The 20,530-nt window shown below is 37.8% G+C and overlaps 1 protein-coding gene across 12 annotated transcripts in view; it reads left to right on the forward strand.

Annotated features, from left to right (window-relative positions):
- WDFY3 (WD repeat and FYVE domain containing 3) overlaps positions 1-20,530 on the forward strand; it is a 247,835-nt gene that overhangs the window by 114,669 nt on the left and 112,636 nt on the right. For 11 of the 12 annotated variants that reach the window (XM_040479270.1, XM_040479279.1, XM_040479263.1 and 8 more), the window contains 5 exons: positions 7,560-8,017; positions 9,438-9,521; positions 15,038-15,215; positions 16,008-16,222; positions 18,298-18,410. In XM_040479270.1, the coding sequence (XP_040335204.1) occupies positions 7,560-8,017; positions 9,438-9,521; positions 15,038-15,215; positions 16,008-16,222; positions 18,298-18,410 (1,048 nt within the window). The remainder of the gene's footprint in view (positions 1-7,559; positions 8,018-9,437; positions 9,522-15,037; positions 15,216-16,007; positions 16,223-18,297; positions 18,411-20,530) is intronic. The other variant, XM_040479320.1, reaches the window with a different exon arrangement.

The raw sequence follows: 20,530 nt of genomic DNA on the forward strand, positions 1-20,530 counted from the left end.
CATATGAATGAAAACATATGATATCTGTCCTTCTCTGACTGATTTATTTCACTCAGTATAATACCTTCCAGTTCCATCCACGTTGCTGCAAATGGTATGATTTTGTTCTTTCTCATTGCCAAGCAGTATTCCATTGTATATATAAACCACATCTTCCTTATCCATTCATCAGTTGAAGGACATTTAGGCTCTTTCCATAAGGTGGCTATTGTGGCAAGCGCTGCTATAAACATTGGGGTACATGTGCCCCTATGCATCAGCACCCCTGTATCCCTTGGATAAATTCCTAGTAGTGTTATTGCTGGGTCATATGGAAGTTCTATTTTTAATTATTTGAGGAATCTCCACACTGTTTTCCAGAGCAGCTGCAGCAGTTTGCATTCTCACCAACAATGCAAGAGGGTTCCCATCTCTCCACGTCCTCGCCAGCATCTGTAGTTTCCTGAGTTGTTCATTTTAGCCACTCTGACTGGTGTGAGGTGGTATCTCACTATGGCTTTGATTTCTGTTTCCCTGATGATGAATGACATTGAGCATCTTTTCATGTGCCTGTTGGCTATCTCGGTGTCTTCTTTAGAAAAATGTCTGCTCATGTCTTTTACCCATTTCTTCACTGGATTATTTGGTTTTTGGGTGTGGAGTTGGGTAAGTTCTTTATAGATTTTGAATACCAGCCCTTAATCCGATATATCATTTGCAAATATCTTTTCCCATTCCATCGGTTGCCTTTTAGTTTTGTTGATTGGTTCCTTGCAGTGCAGAAGCTTTTAATCTTGATAAGGTCCCAATGATGAGATCATTCTTGCTTTTAGTTCCTTGCCTTTGTAGATGTGTATAGCAAAAAATTGCTGCAGCTGAGGTCAAAGAGGTTGTTACCTGCTTTCTCCTCTAGGGTTTTGATGATTTCTTGTCTCATGTTCAGGTCTTTCATCCATTTAGAGTTTATTTTTGTGTACGGTGTAAGAAAGTGGTCTAGTTTCATTGTTCTGCATGTTGCTGTCCAGTTCTCCCAGCACCATTTGTTAAAGAGACTGTCTTTTTTCCATCGGATACTCTTTCCTGCTTTGTCAAAGATTAGTTGGCCATACATTTGTGGGTCTAATTCTGGGTTCTCTGTTCTATTCCATTGGTCTATGTGTCTGTTTTTGTGCCAATACCATACCGCCTTGATGATGACAGCTTTGTAGTAGAGGCTAAAGTCTGGGATTGTGATGCCTCCCACTTTGGTTTTCTTCTTCAATATTACTTTGGCTGTTCAGGGTCTTTTGTGGTTCCATACAAATTTTAAGGATTGTTTGTTCTAGCTTTGAGAAGAATGCCGGTGCAATTTTTGATTGGGATTGGACTGAATGTGTAGATTGCTTTGTGTACTATTGACATTTTAATAATGTTTATTCTTCCAATCCATGAGCATGGAATGTTTTTCCATTTCTTTGTGTCTTCTTCAGTTTCCTTCATAAGCTTTCTATAATTTTCGGCATGCAGATCTCCTACATCTTTGGTTAGGTTTATTCCTTTATTTTATGGTTCTTGGTACAGTTGTAAATGGGATCAGTGTCATTAATTCTCTTTCTGTTGCTTCATCATTGGTATAAAAATGCAACTGATTCCTGTACATTGATTTTGTACCCTGCGACTTTGCTGAATTCAGGTATCAGTTCTAGCAGTCTTTTGGTGGAGTCTTTCGGATTTTCCATGTAGAGTATCATGTCGTCTGCAAAAAGTCAAAGTTTGACTTCTTCTTTGCCAATTTTGATGCCTTTGATTTCCTTTTGTTGTCAGATTGCTGATGCTAGGTCTTCCAACCCTATGTTAAACAACAGTGGTGAGAGTGGACATCCCTGTCATGTTCCTGATCTCAGGGAGAAAGCTCTCAGTTTTTCCCCATTGAGAATGATATTAGCTGTGGGCTTTTCATGTATGGTTTTTATGATGTTTAGGTATGTTCCTTCTATCCCAACTTTCTTAATGGTTTTTATTAGGAAAGGATGCTATATTTTGTCAGATGCTTTTTCTCCATCTATTGACAGGATCATATGGTTCTTTTCCTTTCTTTTATTCATGTGATATATCACAGTGATTGATTTGCTAATATTGAACCAGCCCTGCAATCCAGGAATGAATCCCACTTGATCATGGTGAATAGTTCTTTTTATATGCTGTTGAATTCGATTTGTTAATATCTTGTTGAGAATTTTTGCATCCATGTTCATCAGGAATATTGGCCTGTAATTCTCCTTTTAGTGGGGTCTCTTTCTGGTTTGGGAATCAAGGTAATGCTGGCTTCATAGAATGAATCTGGAAGTTTTCCTTCCGTTTTTTTTTTTTTTGAACAGCTTGAAAAGGGATAGGTATTAATTCTGCTTTAAATATCTGTTGAGGGGCGCCTGGGTGGCGCAGTCGGTTAAGCGTCCGACTACAGCCAGGTCACGATCTCGCGGTCCGTCAGGCTCTGGGCTGATGGCTCGGAGCCTGGAGCCTGTTTCCGATTCTGTGTCTCCCTCTCTCTCTGCCCCTCCCCCGTTCATGCTCTGTCTCTCTCTGTCCCAAAAATAAATAAAAACGTTGAAAAAAAAATTAAAAAATAAATAAATAAATAAATAAATAAATAAATATCTGTTGAATTCCCCAGGGAAACCATCTGGTCCAGGGCTCTTATTTGTTGGGACATTTTTGATAACTGATGCAATTTCTTTACGAGTTATGGATCTATTCAAATTTTCTATTTCTTCCCGTTTGAGTTTTGGTAGTATGTGGGTGTCTAGGAAATTGTCCATTTCTTCCAGGTTGTCCAGTTTGTTAGCATATAATTTTTCATAGTATTCTATGATAATTGCTTGTAATTCTGAGGGATTGGTTGTGATAAATCCATTTTCATTTGTGATTTTATCTATTTGTGTCCTCTCTCTTTTTGAGAAGTCTGGCTGGGGGTTTATCAATTTTGTTTATTTTTCCAAAAAACCAACTCGGTTTCATTGACCTGTTCTACTATTAGTTTGGATTCTATATTGTTTATTTCTGCCCTTATCTTTATTATTTCTCTTTTTCTGCTGGGTTTGGCATTTGTTGTTCTTCTAGTTCCTTTAGGTGTTCCATTAGATTTTGTATTTGGAATTTTTCTTTTTCTTGAGGTAGGCCTGGATTGCAATGTATTTTCCTCTTAGGACTGCTTTTGCTGCATCCCAAAGGGTTTGGATTGTTGTGTTTTCATTTTCAGTTGTTTCCATGTATTTTTTAATTTCTTTCTTAATTGCCTGGTTGCCCCATTTGTTCTTCAGTAAGATGTTCTTTAACCTTCATGCATTTGAAGGTTTTCCATACTTTTTCCTGTGTTGGATTTCAAGCTTCATAGCACTGTGATCCTTAAGTGTGCATAGTATGATATCAATTCTTATATATTTATTGAGGTTTTGTGACCCAGTATGTGATCTCTCTTGGAGAATGTTCTATGTGCACTCAAGGAGAATGTATATTCTGCTTTAGGATGGAAAGTTCTAAATATATCTGTCAAGTTCATCTGGTCCAGTGTATCATTCAGGGCCATTGTTTCTTTATTGATTTTCTGTCTAGATGATCTGTCCGTTGTTGTAAGTGGAGTATTAAAGTCCCCTGCAATTACCACATTCTTACCAATAAGACTGCTTATGTTTGTGATTGATTGTTCTATATATTTAGGTGCTGCCGAATTCAGTGCATAGACATTTATAAGTGTTGGCACTTCTTGATGGATAGACCCCGTAATTATTTTAAAATCTAGTGTAAAATCTAGTTTGTCTGATATAAGTATGGCTACTCCAGCTTTCTTTTGACCTCCGGTAGCATGATAGACGGTTCTCCATCCCCTCACTTTCAATCTGAAGGTGTCCTCAGTTTTAAAATGGATCTCTTGTAGACAGCAAATAGATGGATTTTGTTTTTTTATCCATTTTAATACCCTATGTCTTTTGATTGGAACTTTTAGTCCATTTACATTCAGTGTTATTACTGAGAGATATGGGTTTAGAGTCATTGTGTTGTCTGTAGGTTTCATGCTTGTAGCAATGTCTCTGGTACTTTGTCTCACAGGATCCCCCTTAGAATCTCTTGTAGGGCTGGTTTAGTGGTGATGAATTCCTTCAGTTTTTGTTTGTTTGGGAAAACCTTTATATCTCATTCTATTCTGAATGACAAGTTTACTGGATAAAGGATTCTTGCCTGCATATTTTTCCTGTTCATCACGTTGAAAGTTTCCTCCTCCTCCTTTTTGGCCTCCCAAGTTTTAGTAGATAGGTCTGCTGCTATCCTTATGTGTCTACCCTTGTATGTTAAGACCCATTTTTCCCTAGCTGCTTTCAGAATTCTCTATCCTTGTATTTTGCCAGTTTCACTATGATAACATCATGCAGAAGATCGATTCAAGTTACCTCTGAAGGGAGTTCTCTGTGCCTCCTGGATTTCATTGTCTGTTCCTTCCCCAGATCAGGGAAGTTTCAGCTATGATTTGTTCAAGCACAGTTTCAGCCCCTTTTCTCTCTCTTCTTCTTCTGGAACTCCTATGATACAGATATTGTTGCATTTCATGGAATCACTTAGTTCTCTAATTCTCCCATTGTGATACAGAATTTTTTTATCTCTCTTTTTCTCAGCTTCCTCTTTTTCCATAATTTTATCTTCTAATTCACCTATTCTCCCCTCTGCCTGTTCAATTCTCACTGTCACTGCCTCCAGTTTATTTTACACCTCATTTACAGCACTTTTTAATTCATGACTATTTTTCAGTTCCTTGATCTCTCTGCAGCAATAGATTCTCATCTGTCTTTGTATGCTTTTTTCTAGCCCAGCAATTAATCTTATGACTATTTTTCTAAATTCTTATTCAGTTATACTGTTTCTATTTGTTTTGATCAGTTCTTTAGCTGTCATTTCTTCCTGGAATTTCTTTTGAGAATTCTTCCGTTTCATCATTTTGGCTAGTTTTCTGTCCCTTATGTGTCTTAAAAACTTATTATGTGCCCTGTTTCTTCAAGCACTACTATATTAAAGAGGGGCCGTACACTGTCTAGGGCCTGGCCCTTCAGGAGGTGTTTTTTGGAGTTACTTACTGTCTGTTATTGTGAGTGTGGTTACTTTATTTCCCTACTCGTAGTGATGTTTTGGACCCTCCACCAGGTGTACTTTGATTGTTGAAGTAGCCCTGGAAGGGAAAACAAACAGACAAATAAACAAAAAACAAACAGAAAAAGAAAACACACAAACACAAAAAACCCAAAAACAAAAAGCCAGAAACGCCAGCTACCAGTAGACAACAGGGTGGAGGCATTGCTGATGGAAGAGGCATTATCCCATACAATGAGAGAAACAACAGGGTTGGGAAAAAGAAAAAATAAAAATTGACCAGGCGTAGAAACTATAGCCTTAATCTAGAGAGAGAGAAAGGAAAATAAGGAAGGAGGTATAGAACATGTATCAAGAGAGTGGATTAAATATGTCTGCTTAAACAGACCAATAACCAGAGTAACCAGACTAGAGGAGGGAAGAAATAAGAAGAAAAGGATGAATGTATCTATATAGTAAGAATTGTCCAAGAATTAAACCAGGCAATGCAACAGAGCTTGTCTGGAGCAAGGGCTATCTGGTTCATCAGCGTTAATCCCACTCTAGTAGATATTAGTTACCAGGCACCAAGGGGCGTGGTATGGTGTAGGCAAGTACCGCCTCCACTGTGGTTATGCTGTCTGTTCCTTGAAGTGCTCCACCTATGGCCTGTCAGGTTGTCCTGGTGGGTCCCTGGAAGCAACTCTGCCTCTTCTTCCCAGACTCTTGGGATTCAAAGTCCTTTGGCCTCAAGACGGCTTTGTTTGAGAGACAGGGGACCTTCGGATCCCCCTACTTCTCTGCCATGTTGGCCCCCCGTCCAACCCCTCTCTTCTGAGGAATTGTGGCTTTGACCCACTCAGATTCTCTGGAGGAGGGTCTTGCTGAGCAATGGGCGAGTGCGGCCCGGCTCCAGGAACATTCACAAGATTGTGCTTCTGCCAGTGCCCAGAGACTGTTGGCTGGGTGCCAGTCCGCCTCAGAAAAAGTTTGTGCAACCTTGTAGCAGCAGCATTTCAGGGTTTATGGAAAATGACAACACACATCTAGCACCAGGCTTCCCCCTTAATGTCCTTGTTGCAACACCAGTGAATGTGGTTTTTCTCTGGGGCCTGCTGGTACCTTTGCCTGTGGGGTGGCCGCACAGCCTCTACCAAATGTCCTCCCTGCAGAGGAACCGCCACTCCCCTTGTGGCCCGTGGACCCCTCGGACCTCGCTCTCTGCTCTTGGGGATTTGCCCTTCTCACTAGAGCACCACCAGGTATCAAGCTTTGGAGCCTCAGACTCTGCACTCCTCCTGTTTATAAAGTCTTGATGGAATTTTAAACCCTCTCCTTTCTCCCTTTTTTTGTTCAGTCCCTGAAGCTGTTTCCACTTTCCACTTTCTCTCCAGCTGCTTTGGAGGGGAGGTGCTTTTCCCATACTCTTCCCCATCTCCGACCTCTCTCCACAAGCAAAAACAGCTTCCTGCCCTCCTCAGCTTTTCTTTTTCCTAGTTCACCTCTCCGCGCTGTGTACCTGCCGAGTTCTGTGGTTCAGGTTGTGCAGATTGTTGTGTGAATCCTCAGATCACTTTTCTAGATGTGCAGGATGGTTTAGCGTTGATCTGGCTGCATTTCAGCAATGAGAGATGCAAAAAAACTTCCATGCTGTTCCACCATCTTGGCTCTCCTCTGATGATTAGTGATGTTGAGCATCTTTTCGTGTGTCTGTTTGCCATCTGTGTGTCTTCTTTGGAAAAATGTCTGTTTATGTCTTCTGCCCGTTTTTACATTGCATTTTTTTGTTTGTTTGGTGTTGTATAAGTTCTTTATATGATATTAACCCCTTATCAGATAATCATTTGCAAATATCTTTTCCCATTCAGTAGGTTGTCTTTTTTGTTTTATTGATGGTTTCTTTTGCTGTGCGAAAGCTTTTTATTTTGATATGGTCCCTATAGTTTAATTTTTACTTTTTGTTTCCCTTGCCTTAGCAGACATGTCTAGAAAAATGTTTATACAGCTGATGTCAGAGAAATCACTGCCTGTGGTTTTTTTTTTGTTTTTTGTTTTAGTTTTATGGTCTCAGATCTCATAAGTAGGTCTTTAATCTATTTTGAGTTTATTTTTGTGTACAGTGTAAGAAAGTGGTACACTTTCATTCTTTTGCAGTTTGCTGTCCAGTTTTCCTGGCACCATTTGTTGACGAGACTGTTTATTTTCCCTATTGTATATTTTTGCCTCCTTTGTCGTAGATTAATTGACCATATAAGTGTGGGTTTGTTTCTAAGTCTCTATTTTGTTCCATTGATCTATGTGTCTATTTTTGTGTAAAATGGTATTTTTTAATAGTAAAATATTTGACATGCATTATAGGGCTGGTTAATGGGAAATGACAAAAACATTACTATTGTATGTTCATAGAAATCATGTTCCCTTTTGACATTCATGTATTTTGCTTTAATTTGAATTATAAGGGGTTTTGTTTTTTTCATCCCCTGTAGGCCCTCCTATCAGTCCTTCGAGAAAGCCATCGTTCAAGAACAGTTTTTAGGAAAGTTGGAGGATTTGTGTACATTACATCCTTGCTTGTTGCCATGGAAAGGTCTTTGAGCTCACCACCCAAGAATGGCTGGGAGAAAGTGAACCAGAATCAAGTGTTTGAACTTCTCCACACTGTGTTTTGCACATTGACTGCAGCAATGCGCTATGAGCCAGCCAACTCTCATTTCTTCAAAACAGAGATTCAGTATGAGAAGTTGGCAGATGCTGTTCGATTTCTTGGCTGCTTCTCAGACCTAAGAAAAATAAGCCCCATGAATGTCTTCCCCTCAAACACACAGCCATTTCAAAGACTTTTGGAGGAAGATGTAATCTCGATGGACACAGTGTCACCCACTTTACGGCACTGCAGTAAACTCTTTATTTATCTCTACAAAGTAGCTACAGATTCTTTTGACAGGTATGGCTTTGCTCTGCTCTGAATTAAAGGAGATGCTCTGTGTGACTTCAGCATTAAGGCTTGAATTATAAGTTAACTTGAAAGGAAATGAAAATGAATCTTTTATTTTCTTGTTTATCACTTATTTGCAAATATTACCGTTGCTCTGATGTTAAGGTTTTCAACATGAACATTTGTGTATTATTTGTAAATCTAGGGTCAGTTAGCTCTTGATGTACTTAAAGTAAGTTTCTATAAAGTTTACTTTAATGCTGGTATTTACTATTGTTCTTTCTCCTCTATCCTCAACATTAGGTATATCCGGACTTAAAGATATTAGTTATCAGCAGGAGACAGTGGTTATGATTATATGTATTTCCACACGGAGAATATATTCTCAACATTCATAATCACTCTCAATATTTCATGATCCTTGAAAAAGAATATAGTTCCAAAAGAGACGATGATAGTTCAAGAGTCTATCAGATTTCTTTACTTATTCGTTCATTAAAAAGTACTTTACGAACAACTGTTCCACGCGATGTTATTTTGAGAGTTCAAGCACAAGACTCCTTTAGACGTGGCCATCCTTTAGCTAAAACACAGACACATAAATAAACAACTACAATATATTGTGATAATATCTACAATGAGGGAGTTCTAGGGTTCTAAGGTGGATCATAGGAGTACCACCTTACTTAAATTAGTTATTTTCAGTGATTAAAGCATTCTCAGCTTGAAGATAATGTGAGAGTGGTCATGGTGCTGATTTGTCCCACGCATTATCACTTTTAAAGTTAACATAGTTTTATTTCATGAGATAACTGAAATGTTTTCTATATTGCCCCCATATGTAAAGCAAGTAACTCTATGTGGATAGCTTCTAATAGGTTTTATATCATTTACTGTGAAGTATCTACTTCGAAATATCTACGGAGAGATGTTTCTTGCTTCTTGACCATATTTCTTAGAACTTACTCTTCAGATAAGAAAATACAAGTAATGTAAGAAACACTGTTTTCCAGTTTTTTACTTTTGAAAAATGCATATATATTGTTAAAAAGAAACATAGTATGGCGTAGTATTCAAGGAATAAGCTGTTTGAAATTGAAATTTGTATATGTAGATTCAACCTCTTTCCCCTTTTCTACTCATCCTAGTTAGTATACCTCAGTTTTAGTTTACTTTGTGAAAAGCAGGCCTTATGACACTCTGTTTAACAAATGTGTTAAGTGTAACATTAATGGATAAGCATCTGCCTTAAGCATGCTTTTCTGTTTCCCTCAGTGCATGTGTTGTAGTCTTGTTTCTTGTTCCTGCTGAGTATGGAGGGTGTTCCTTATTAAACTTTTACTGGTATTTCTTGTGAAACTAACCAGCTGCCAACCTGGTGTTCTCTTCTAACCTCTCTAAACCACCCTGTCTGTTTTGTTGTCTGTAGTCGTGCAGAACAGATCCCTCCTTGCCTGACAAGTGAGTCTTCTCTCCCCTCTCCTTGGGGTACACCAGCTTTGTCCAGGAAAAGGTACTGATCTTATAATGGAAGTCAATCTTTATTTGTGTGTTTTTTTTTCTTCCCTGTGCTTAATTATGTATAAATGTGGTGATTGTGCTTTGTACAAAAATTTTTTGGCTTTCAGATTTTTTTAGGTTTTAGAATTGTCAACTTCTGAGTATATTTATGAGCACAAATGTGTTAATGCCATGAGGATATGAGGGACGTTTAGAATTTTGTCATTTGACTCTAATATTTAGAGTGAAATATACATTTTGCCTTGAGAGCAGTGTATCTTTTATCAAAATTAATTTAGAAATGAGGACTTAGTGCTTCTTTATGTAGAGTACTTTTTCTTTTTACTTTAAAGGTGCTAGGAAGCATTCTTCAGTTTTTACCATTACTCCAAAATGAACATCACAGCACTGGCAAGGAAATGTGTGTTTTCTCAATCAGGTTCAACCAGTTGAAATGTGATGCTGTTGTAGAGACTTGTCATGGCCAGCCTTTGGAAAAAGCGAATAAAAAACTTACCTAGCTGTTGCTTTCATTGGTTCTGTGTATATCTGTTTCTAAGCTGATCTAGTCTTCCTTGTATATAAAGCTTATGAATATAAAGAACCAGCAGTTGGTTGACAAGAGTACAATTAAGATCCATTTAAGATTCCATTTGCAACCTATATTTAAAATGATCATAGTCTGTGCAGTTGAAACCAATACCCTTCCTTCCCCAGTTTTTCTCATAACCAAGTACAAGTCTTTTGGTCTTGTATTAATATTCTTCCATTGTAGCTTTCTAAAATTGAATACTGAGGTTCAGCTATGTTATTAATTTTATCTCTATTATTCAGGATTTGAAACTCGAATGTTAGTGGAGTTTTTGTATTAAAAGTATTTATTACAGATCCTGCATTTCAATATATTTCAGTAGTAATATTCATCAGATATATGGACTTGTATTTTCCTTTTTCTCTTATGTTTGCACTGAAGCTTACAGCTCATTTTCTGACAGTAAATCATAGAAGACTTCAGAATAGTCTTAAACAAATTTAGTGTTGTTCAGTGTATTTCTATTTTAAAACTATTCCTTTTTTGTCGTTCTAAGAACATTTTTTTTTTAATGCAAGAAACCATAAAATCAATTTGAGTTGATACAGTATCTTCTGTTGCTAAAATGAAGGCAGTAAAAGGTATTCTTAGTGTTTGAAGATTCACGTGTGCTCACTATCCCACATATTGGATATTAGAAAAATAGTTTTAATTACTAGTTTTCGTTCTTAAAAGTCACATTTATGATTCCCTGAAGGGTAAAGATATAAAAATTGCTGTGTTTAAAAACATTTAACCATTTTTTAGTATTAACCAAAAACTATAAAATACTTTCAATAGAAATTCATAGATTAAAGCAACACATGAAAGGAAATTCATCAGAACTGTTTTATTTAAATGACAATTTGACAAAGGGAAATTTCATTCCATATCATAGAAAGTTATTTAAGGGCTTAGATCAAGAACATTTTGTCATCATTTGCAACACAGCTGCATGTGAGGATGCCATATCTTTGACTTGGGGGAAACCTTCATGGAATCCACAGCCCTGTTTAACTGAATCTTTTCTGTGGGAATGCTAATTAGGCTCTCAGGTTGGCTTTACCCCAAGGAAGTTCCCAATATTGTTCATGCTAATAGTAAGGTCAGTGTTGACATTTTCAGGTTGCCATTCTGGTCAGGTTACATAGATTTTGCTCAGTGATAAGAATCATAAGCTAATAAAACAGTGCTTTTATTTTCACATGCAGATATGGTAACTTTTGAAATTAGAATATCTCTAGAACGTCTCAACAAATTACATCAGCTCATGGCATTTCTTCTTGTGGCAAAATATGTTGTTTTTGTTGGCCAAAGGAGAAACCAACAACGTATTAGTTTTTATGGCTTATTGGAATTTTCAGACACGAAGGAAGTTTTGAGTTTGTGATTCTTGTCTGTTATGTAAAATGCTGGAGATTCTTCTCTTTTTTTTAAGAATGGGGGGGAAGTGCCTAAGAAACCTTATAGTATTTAGAAAACCAAAACTCATAACATTTTTCATTAGTATTCATTATTCAGAAAGAATAATGGAACAGAATTATAGCTGAACGATATTTAATCACAGAGGAAGGAGACGAAAACAAAATACAAAATAAAAACCAAGGTTTTCTATAATATATCTGCAGGGGAGAAAAAGGTGGCGAGTACTAGTTATTATTCAAACATGGTATCTGTTACTCAGTGTCTATACACACTTGATGGTAATTAAGGCAAAGCATATTCAGAATTTAAATATTCAAGAATATATTCCCCAAAGAGGTAGGTAAATCTTAAATATATATGAAAATTTAGATTGAAATATTAAGTAGCAATTTTTCTAAGTTTTAAAAGTAATGGCAGCATAAAAATTAACTAAATTTTGAAATGTTGTTTTAGCCTACGTTTGTAAATGAGTAGGTCTTGCTTGAGATTATCCGTTTAATAAACTTACTCTCATGTCTAAATTTTAAAAATGATAATACCTGTGGTGATACCTAAGTGGCTAAGTAAGTATTAATATTATATAATGCCTGTTAAAATAGGCCTAATTTTAGTTAATAAATACCATGTTTTAGATTTAGCAGTGTTTACAGTATTTTCCCAGTTTGAGAAGAATGAATGCAATTTTTATATCAGAGTATTGTTATCTTATATAAGATTTAAAGGCATACTACTGTGGGGTGTCTGGATGGCTCAATCAATTGAGCATCCAACTCTTGATGTTGGCTCGGGTCATGCGTGATCTCACGATCTGTGAGATCGAGCCCCATGTTGGAATCTGCACTGACAGCACAGAGTCTGCTTGGGATTCTCTATCTCCCTGTCTCTACTTGTCCCCTGCTTGTGCCCACATGCGCGTGCGCTCTCTCTCGCTCTCTCTCTCCTCTCCCCCAAATAAATAAACTTTTTTTTTTAAGGTACTGGTATAGGGTCGCCTGGGTGGCGCAGTCGGTTAAGCGTCCGACTTCTCGCGGTCCGTGAGTTCGAGCCCCGCGTCAGGCTCTGGGCTGATGGCTCGGAGCCTGGAGCCTGTTTCCAATTCTGTGTCTCCCTCTCTCTCTGCCCCTCCCCTGTTCATGCTCTGTCTCTCTCTGTCCCAAAAATAAATAAAAACGTTGAAAAAAATTAAAAAAAAATAATAAAAGGTACTGGTATAATGGGTATATATTAATTAATAAAGAGTTTGTTTTCTGAAGGCACAAAGCCTCCTTCCTGGGTATATCCATAATTTAAATTCAATCTACATTAAATCTGGCAACTCAGAAATAATTTTGGAAGGACTGTGACTAAAGTATACAACTAGAATTTGGTTTTTCTTCAAATTATGTGTAATGATAAACAGCTTTTATGAAATTTCTTAATAGTTCAGAATTCCTACTACACTATCATCTTTTTTTCTAGATGGGATCATAATATTTCACAGAATAAAAGAAGCAACATAGGAAGAGGGATAGCTATTGGTAATAAACATTTAGAAATCTATCCTAGTAAGTTTAGAAATAAATAACAAAAACGGCAAAAAAAAAAAAAAAAAAGCAGTTGAAAAAAATGAGTGGGTGGAGGACATGCAGACTTTAAATAAACTAGGAGAGCCCGTGTGTTTTTTTTATATAAGTAGAGCTGAATACTTTCCTGGAATCTCTGTTAAAAAGAGAATGGTACTTTAAAAAAAAAAAAAAAAAAAAAAAAAACCAGCCACGGCAATGCCAGATCTTTGCTACAAAATCACTGACTTAAAGCATCTGTTTCCCAAGCTGCTCTTGTGCCAGAGCGCTGAAACTGCACTGCTCCCAGTGACAGAGCTCAGCAATAGACAAATTATGCTGAAACCAATTCATTGGAACAAAGAGCTCCCATAGGCTGAAGCCACAAGCATCTGTTTTCTAGTGCCAGGATACAAAATGTGCAAAACTCATGAATTGTAGAAGAATAGTATGAAATAGAAAGTGGAGATCATTGATGAGAAGAAATGTGGAATGTTCAGGACATGGCTAGGCTTTCTATCTCATAGAAGCTTGTTATGTAAAAATATGCCTTCTAATTTTTTAAAAATTGTGATGAATATTTTCAGGGGTGAATTAATGCAAAAGAATGTGAGCGTAGTTCCAAATAAGCTAAAGGAAAACTTCCTTGATGCTTAACATATATATTGTCAGGTGGCCAAGATTCTGAGCCATCCCTGACTCAGTTTGACCCAGTTATAGATGTTGTCAGCTCATTTTTTTAAAAAAAATTTTTTTTAACATTTATTCATTTTTGAGAGTGAGCGAGACAGAGCATGAGTGGGGGAGGGGCAGAGAGAGAGGGAGACACAGAATCCGAAGCAGGCTTCAGGCTTCGAGCTGTCAGCACAGGGCCCGACGCGGGGCTCGAACTCACGGACTGCGAGATCATGACCTGAGCCAAAGTCGGATGCTCAACCGACTGGACAACCCAGGCGCCCTCTTTTTTTTTTAATAAGACATTTTATTTCTTAACGTGACCATCTGTGGGTAATTTTTTTTTTAATGTTTAATTTTGAGAGTGCGTAAGCAGGGGAAGAGCAGAGACACACACACACACACACACACACACACACACACACACACAATCTGAAGCAGGCTTCTGGCTGCAAGCTGTCAGCACAGAGCCCAGTGTGGGGCTCGAACCCATGAACTGCAAAATCAAGACCTGAGCTTTCAAGTCGGATGCTTAACCGACGGAGCCACTCAGGTGCCCCAGATCTTGTTAGTTCTTGCTTATGTTGCCCACAGTTTAGGGAAAGGTTACAAACACATAGGTAATTTCAAAAGAAAATCTTAGTGAGGGATTTGACTTCATTCAATTTATACCCTCATCATATTTTATCAGAACTTTCACCTTTCCTAGAGTTTGAATCACTGTGATTTCACCTATTTGTTGTATCTTCTGATACAGGTGTCATTCTTCTTTGTGTGTGTGTGTGTGTGTGTGTTATTGAGACGTGATTGACATAGAGCACTGTTATAAGTTAAGGTATACAACATAATGATTTGCCTCACCCCATGTTGTAAAATGATTACCACAGTAAGTTTAGTTAACATCCATCATCTCAAATAAATACAAGGAAAAAAATTAGTTAACATCCATCATATCAAATAAATACAAGGAAAAAAACTTCCGTGTGATGAGAGCTTTGAGGATTTACTCTCTTAGCACTTTCAAATCTATCAGAGAGGAGTGTTAACTTTGGTCATCATGTGCCCTTCTTTAATGAAACAATCCCAGTGACAAGTGGTAAAGACACAGTCTAGAAGAATCGATGGTTAAATTGTATGTAACTCTAAGAATTGATAATATATTGCTTTTTCATATCCCAACCTTAAAGTGTTTTGTAACCCAGTCTTGAATTACAAAGGTTTTTGTTTATCAGTGGATAAAGTTAACAAAAGATGAAGAAATGGAAAAGAGAATGTATTTGAATTTAATGCTAAATTACCCTTCTTTCTTTTTTACAGGCATGCATATCATTCTGTTTCAACTCCCCCTGTTTACCCTCCTAAAAATGTCGCTGACCTGAAACTACATGTGGCAACTACATCTTTCCAGAGTTCTGATGCTGTCATCATTCATCCTGGAGCCATGCTTGCTATGCTGGACCTCCTGGCCTCTGTTGGGTCAGTGACACAGCCAGAAGTAAGTGTGGATATGTTAGCTCCTTTCCATCTTAACGAATGAGTAAAAGGATGTGAATATGACTGTGTAAGCAAGGGACTGGGTCCAAGAAAGAGTGATAAGGAACGGTTCCATATCACATACTAAAGTCGGAGAGGAAAAAATAGGATTGTTCAACTTAAGTCTTAACTTTCTTGTGAGGTAGGTATATATGTTTTAGAATACAGTTCATTTGGTACAAATGTAGCCAAGATGGTTACTTCTAGTGCTAAAATAATTGTTTCTCCTTCTAAGTCCTGCTTATCAGTGGAAACTGTTAATGAATCATACAGAAAGAAAAAACAACTGAAGATACCATTTTGAGGCTATTTATGTTTTGACTTGCAGCACTCAAGAGTTTGGGTGAATGGGAGCTTCAGTGACTAATTATGCTAAAATGTTGTATGGCCTCTAAGGCTTAAAGTGTCACAAAAGCCTCTAAGGCTTTCCTTTACACTGGTTGTTTACTCATGAAGTAAAAGACCTCACATTCATTACTTCTATAAAAATTAAAATACTATCAGATAGTCTTTCAGTACAAAAGACTTGGAGGAGAGAGGAGTCCAGCTGGGTATGCTTCCGGTGAAATGAGGATAGGAAACGTTTGCCTAGCCTTGTTGGAATTGCTAGATCACTCTGCATCAGCTTCTTAATTCATCTGAAGGGAATTTGAAATGTGTAGAGACCTCCTATTACAAGTTGTGCTTCATGTGGAGAGAACTGTCACCTTTCTTCCTAAGAATGCCCTGGTGGCATGGATTTCTCTCACTTCAGCATGCTCTGGACCTTCAACTTGCTGTTGCAAATATCTTACAAGCCCTGGTGCACACAGAGAGAAACCAGCAGGTCATGTGTGAAGCTGGCCTTCACGCCCGATTGCTGCAGCGGTGCAGTGCCGCCCTGGCAGACGAGGACCACTCACTGCACCCGCCCCTCCAGCGGATGTTTGAACGACTAGCTTCTCAGGCTCTGGAGCCCATGGTGCTGAGGTCAGTGTGTCCTCTTTCTTGCCGTTGAACAAGCCACAGGTAGTAACCGCAGTTCCTAGAGTCTTGGTATTCAAGAGTTCTTGCTATGATACACATGTATCCAAGTGTCAGTGGGCAAAACCAAAACAGTAAAAATGGGCAAAGTGCTCAAAATATTGGTCTTAGGTAAGCCCAGTTATTAGAAAACAGAGGGTGCTTATTTCTTCCACTCAAATGTAGCAAACTCTCCTTTAAAAATAAAGTCATGTCTTTATGACTTACATCTACTTTGTATTTGAGAACTTTTTATGTGTAAGAAGTCTCTTAAGAGGGGCGCCTGGGTGGCTCAGTCAGTTAAGCCTCCCACTTCAGCTCAGATCTCATGGTCTGTGAGTTCAAGCCCAGTATTGACAGCTCAGAACCTGGAGCCTGCTTCAGAATCTGTGTCTCCGTTTCTCTCTGCCCCTCCCCTCTCATGCTCTTTGTGTCTCAAAAAAAAAAACAAAACAAAAAAACATTGAAAAAAAATTTAAAGCTTCTCTTAAATACTTTTTGAACTTTTTAATTTTAAATTACTTACAGATTTAGAGAGGTTCTGTGTTCCAAGTTTCTTCGGTGTTTACATCTCCTACAACCATAATACATGAAAACTAAGAAACTGACATTGCTACAACGTATCCTTGTATGCTGTGGGTCTTATTATTTATCACATGTTTATATGCCCACTACACAATCAAGGCATCACAAACATCTCTATAGTGGTACTCCTTTATTATCATATCCACTCCCCTAACCCCCACCATTCTTAACCCCTGGAAACTGCCAATCTGTTCTCCATCTCGGTAAGTTTGTCACTTTGAGAATGTTATGTAAATGAAATCATTTGGTACGTGAACTTTTGAGATTGACTGTTTTCACTTACCATAATGCCTTAGAAATGCATCCAGATTGTTACATTTCAGTAGTCTTTTTATTGCTGAGGAGTATTCTGTGGTATAGATACACCTTAACAGAGTTTAACCATTCAAGAGATACATATATTTAAATCTTTTTACTGAAAGAGAAGCAGTACTTTGTGTTTTAGGGATAAAACACTTTAAAAAAATATTTTCTTTGAAACTACCTTGCCAAAAAGATTTAAAGTGTAAGTTATCTTTTCCTTATTTACAAAAAAAACAAACTCCTGTATCTTGTCACTTTCAGATATAAGCAGCTCTTTACAATTTTTTTCTGCTGTTAAAGTAGTCCTTTTTTATAAAGCTTTTAAGGACTTTCCTAAAAATGGTTGGATTTTATTTGTAGTTTATGTTTTTTACCTGGCTCCAATCTAACAGTGAATTAAGAAAAAACCATTTACTAACCAGTATTGTATCAAGATAAATGAGACTGTTCCTACTCACTTTATCCATCATCTTATGGATGACCTAAAGTATTACAAAGAGCATGGAGATTTCCCCCTGATTATTTTTGGTAATCTGCTTTAAAAATAGAGTGAATGAAACAGAAAGATCTTATCTCATACTTAATACTAATATTTTATTAAATAACTTATACTGCCTAGTTAGTGGATATGCTCAGTTTTCACAGTGAATGAATTTTCAGAACCAAATGTCACATGAAGATATAGATACCTGTGTTATTGATGAGCCATGAGCTGTCAGGTTATAAAGTCATTGTATTATACTCTACATGAAAAACTGGCAAAGGGTACCTGACCTAATTTTTTTCTGCTATAAGGAGTTGAAATTTCAGAGAAATACCTTTTTCCCACTTACACAGGATGCTATAAATGACTGGATACGAAGGACTCCTATTTGTGTAATTCCTAGACAATTTGTTACGTTTCTGCATATCACGTTTTAGGAGAACAGGTTCCCCAAATTTCATATTTTAGCCCTTTACAATATTCTGTTCTCTTTTCAGTGGTAGGTAATTCACATGTAAAAACATACATTATTTTATAATAATTGTTTGGGTTGGCTTTATATTTTTAACTAGTCTGTTATACTTCATCAAATCCCATATTTTGTGTTTGGTTTGTGAATTACGTAATGTTCTCAATCAAGGAATAACTGCTTTCTTTCTCTCTTCTTTAGGGAGTTTTTACGTTTGGCAAGTCCATTAAATTGTGGTGCCTGGGACAAAAAACTGCTAAAACAATATAGGGTCCACAAACCAAGTTCACTGAGTTATGAGCCAGAGATGAGAAGTAAGTTGACCTTTGAAGCTGCCTTTTTTGGTTATTTTGTAGATGAAAATCATGTAGGGAATAAATACTACCTCAACAAGTTTTACTGTGAAAAAAAAAAAAAAGGAGAGGAAAGGGATTGTTGTTATTTAAATGAGGAAACATAAAATCTGGTTGTCTGAAGAAGGGGCAGCTGGGGGTGAACAAGGAATCACGATGTAAGCAGGGTCCAGAGGAGATGAGAATGACTAGCAGAGTAACACTTGGCCTGGACGAGATAGTACCTCTTTCTCAGAGGATTCATAATGTCTTTGCCTCTTTCAAGTAGCCTTTGCCGCCTGAACTAGAGCGGTCGCTAGATTCCTAACAGGCCACGATTTGCAGGACAGCTCCTGCAGGAGGATATGGAGGATAGGATGTCAAAAATACTGTTAAAAGGCGTTGAAGAGAGAGATATATCAAGGAGTATAGGTTGAGTAGGGAAGTGTGAGACCAGGTGGCCAGTGACAGGCTGGGAGAAAAGGGATCGATCACTGGACTGGAGAATAACAAGTAGGCCAAAAAAGCAAATGTAGTGAGAGAAAAGGAGTGAACTGGAGGGCGTGGGGGGCGGGGGAGACAGTGGCAATAAAAACTAGAGGAGTGGAACAGAGAAAAGGACCATGCCTAACCTGTGGCTCTGGAGTGGAGGTGAAAGGTGATCCTAGAAGGAGAAGTGGGGTGTTAGATGGGTCTCTCCTGTGGACCTTGACATCTGGCACACTGGCAATAGCCAGCGCAGAGAAGACGGGCTGAAATGCCAGCAGCAGCAGATGGCACTTGGGTAGACAGGTATGTGGTAGCACTGCTGAGGAGGTGCCCCCGAGGGGAGTTTGCGCCTTGGGCTGTTGGGAGGCTGCTGGCGGCCAGAGTGCAGGCACCGCCTGCCTACCAGTCTGGCGGGGACCGTGGCAGTGAACAGATGCCCAGCAGATTCCACCCCAGCCACGGGAGAATTCTGTACCCTGCACCACCTTTCCTCCCGAAGCGAATTCTGTGGTTTTGTTGGGTTTTTTCCCTTTACGATTCATTCTGTATAATCGTCAGCCATACTGATTGGCGTTTGTTTGGATGGATTGAAGTAACCACTACTAGCGAAGCAGGAAAGCATAAAACTTAGGAAAGTAGAACAGCCGCCCTGAAAGGATGTAGTCATCACGTGGGTCATCCCCGAGTTCTTTCAGGTGAGAATGCCAAAGATTAAGCACCCACCAACTGTTATTTCAGTCTTAACTTTTTACCCCCTGCCGCTTATCATCCATGATTAGTGAATGCTGTGTTTTGGAAGCTAAGATGTTTTGAGTTCCAGCGTCGTCTTATTGGCAAACAAAGTATTTCAGTTTTACATTATCTATCACTATACCTCCCCTAGATGTGTATATACTTTTTTGTTACTGTCGTTTTTGTACTTAACACAGTTTGAATTGAGTTGTGATTTCCTTCGCAAAGCATAGAAACAAAAATAGTTCCTTTCTCTAAGAGAATATTGAAATACATCTAGAGTTGCCTGAATGCTTAGCACAGTTAAAGCATTAGCACAGTTAAGAGAGAAAACAGTTATATTTGTGTGGTTTATCTTGAGAGAGAATATTTTCTCCATTCAGTACATTTGTAATATCTTTCTAAAAAATAGACCAGTTTGTTTAAAATTTCTCTTTATTCTTCAAACTGTCACCATCTGCATGCATATAGGATTTTTTTAATTCAACTAATTTTGTGTTTATATATTTGATTGTAATGGTTGTAAGGGAAGAGTGAAAAGTAGGGAGAAAATGGGAGAGAAACAAGTTTTTGCTATTTATTTCTAATTTTTTTTTTTAATAAAGATGACCCATCTCTTTCCATTGTAATCCTTCTTGAATATTGTGCTTTCTTGTGAAAGAGAAATAATAATTTGTGAAATAAAAGTATAATCTAATCTGGTTTTTAAAAACATGATCTGTAATTTATAAGTGAATTACATTGTAACAGTAGTTTGGATAGTGGTTACTGGAAATTTTTATTCTTATTTGTACTCTGTAGTTTTCCACAACATATCCTGCAGTGTGTTTATGCCTTTAGTAATAAGTAGAAAAGGAAACACATTCTATTTAAGTTGAAAA

The sequence above is a fragment of the Herpailurus yagouaroundi genome, unplaced genomic scaffold, assembly GCF_014898765.1.
Source record: "Herpailurus yagouaroundi ecotype Mexico unplaced genomic scaffold, PumYag 28, whole genome shotgun sequence".
Taxonomy (NCBI): Eukaryota; Metazoa; Chordata; class Mammalia; order Carnivora; family Felidae; genus Herpailurus; species Herpailurus yagouaroundi.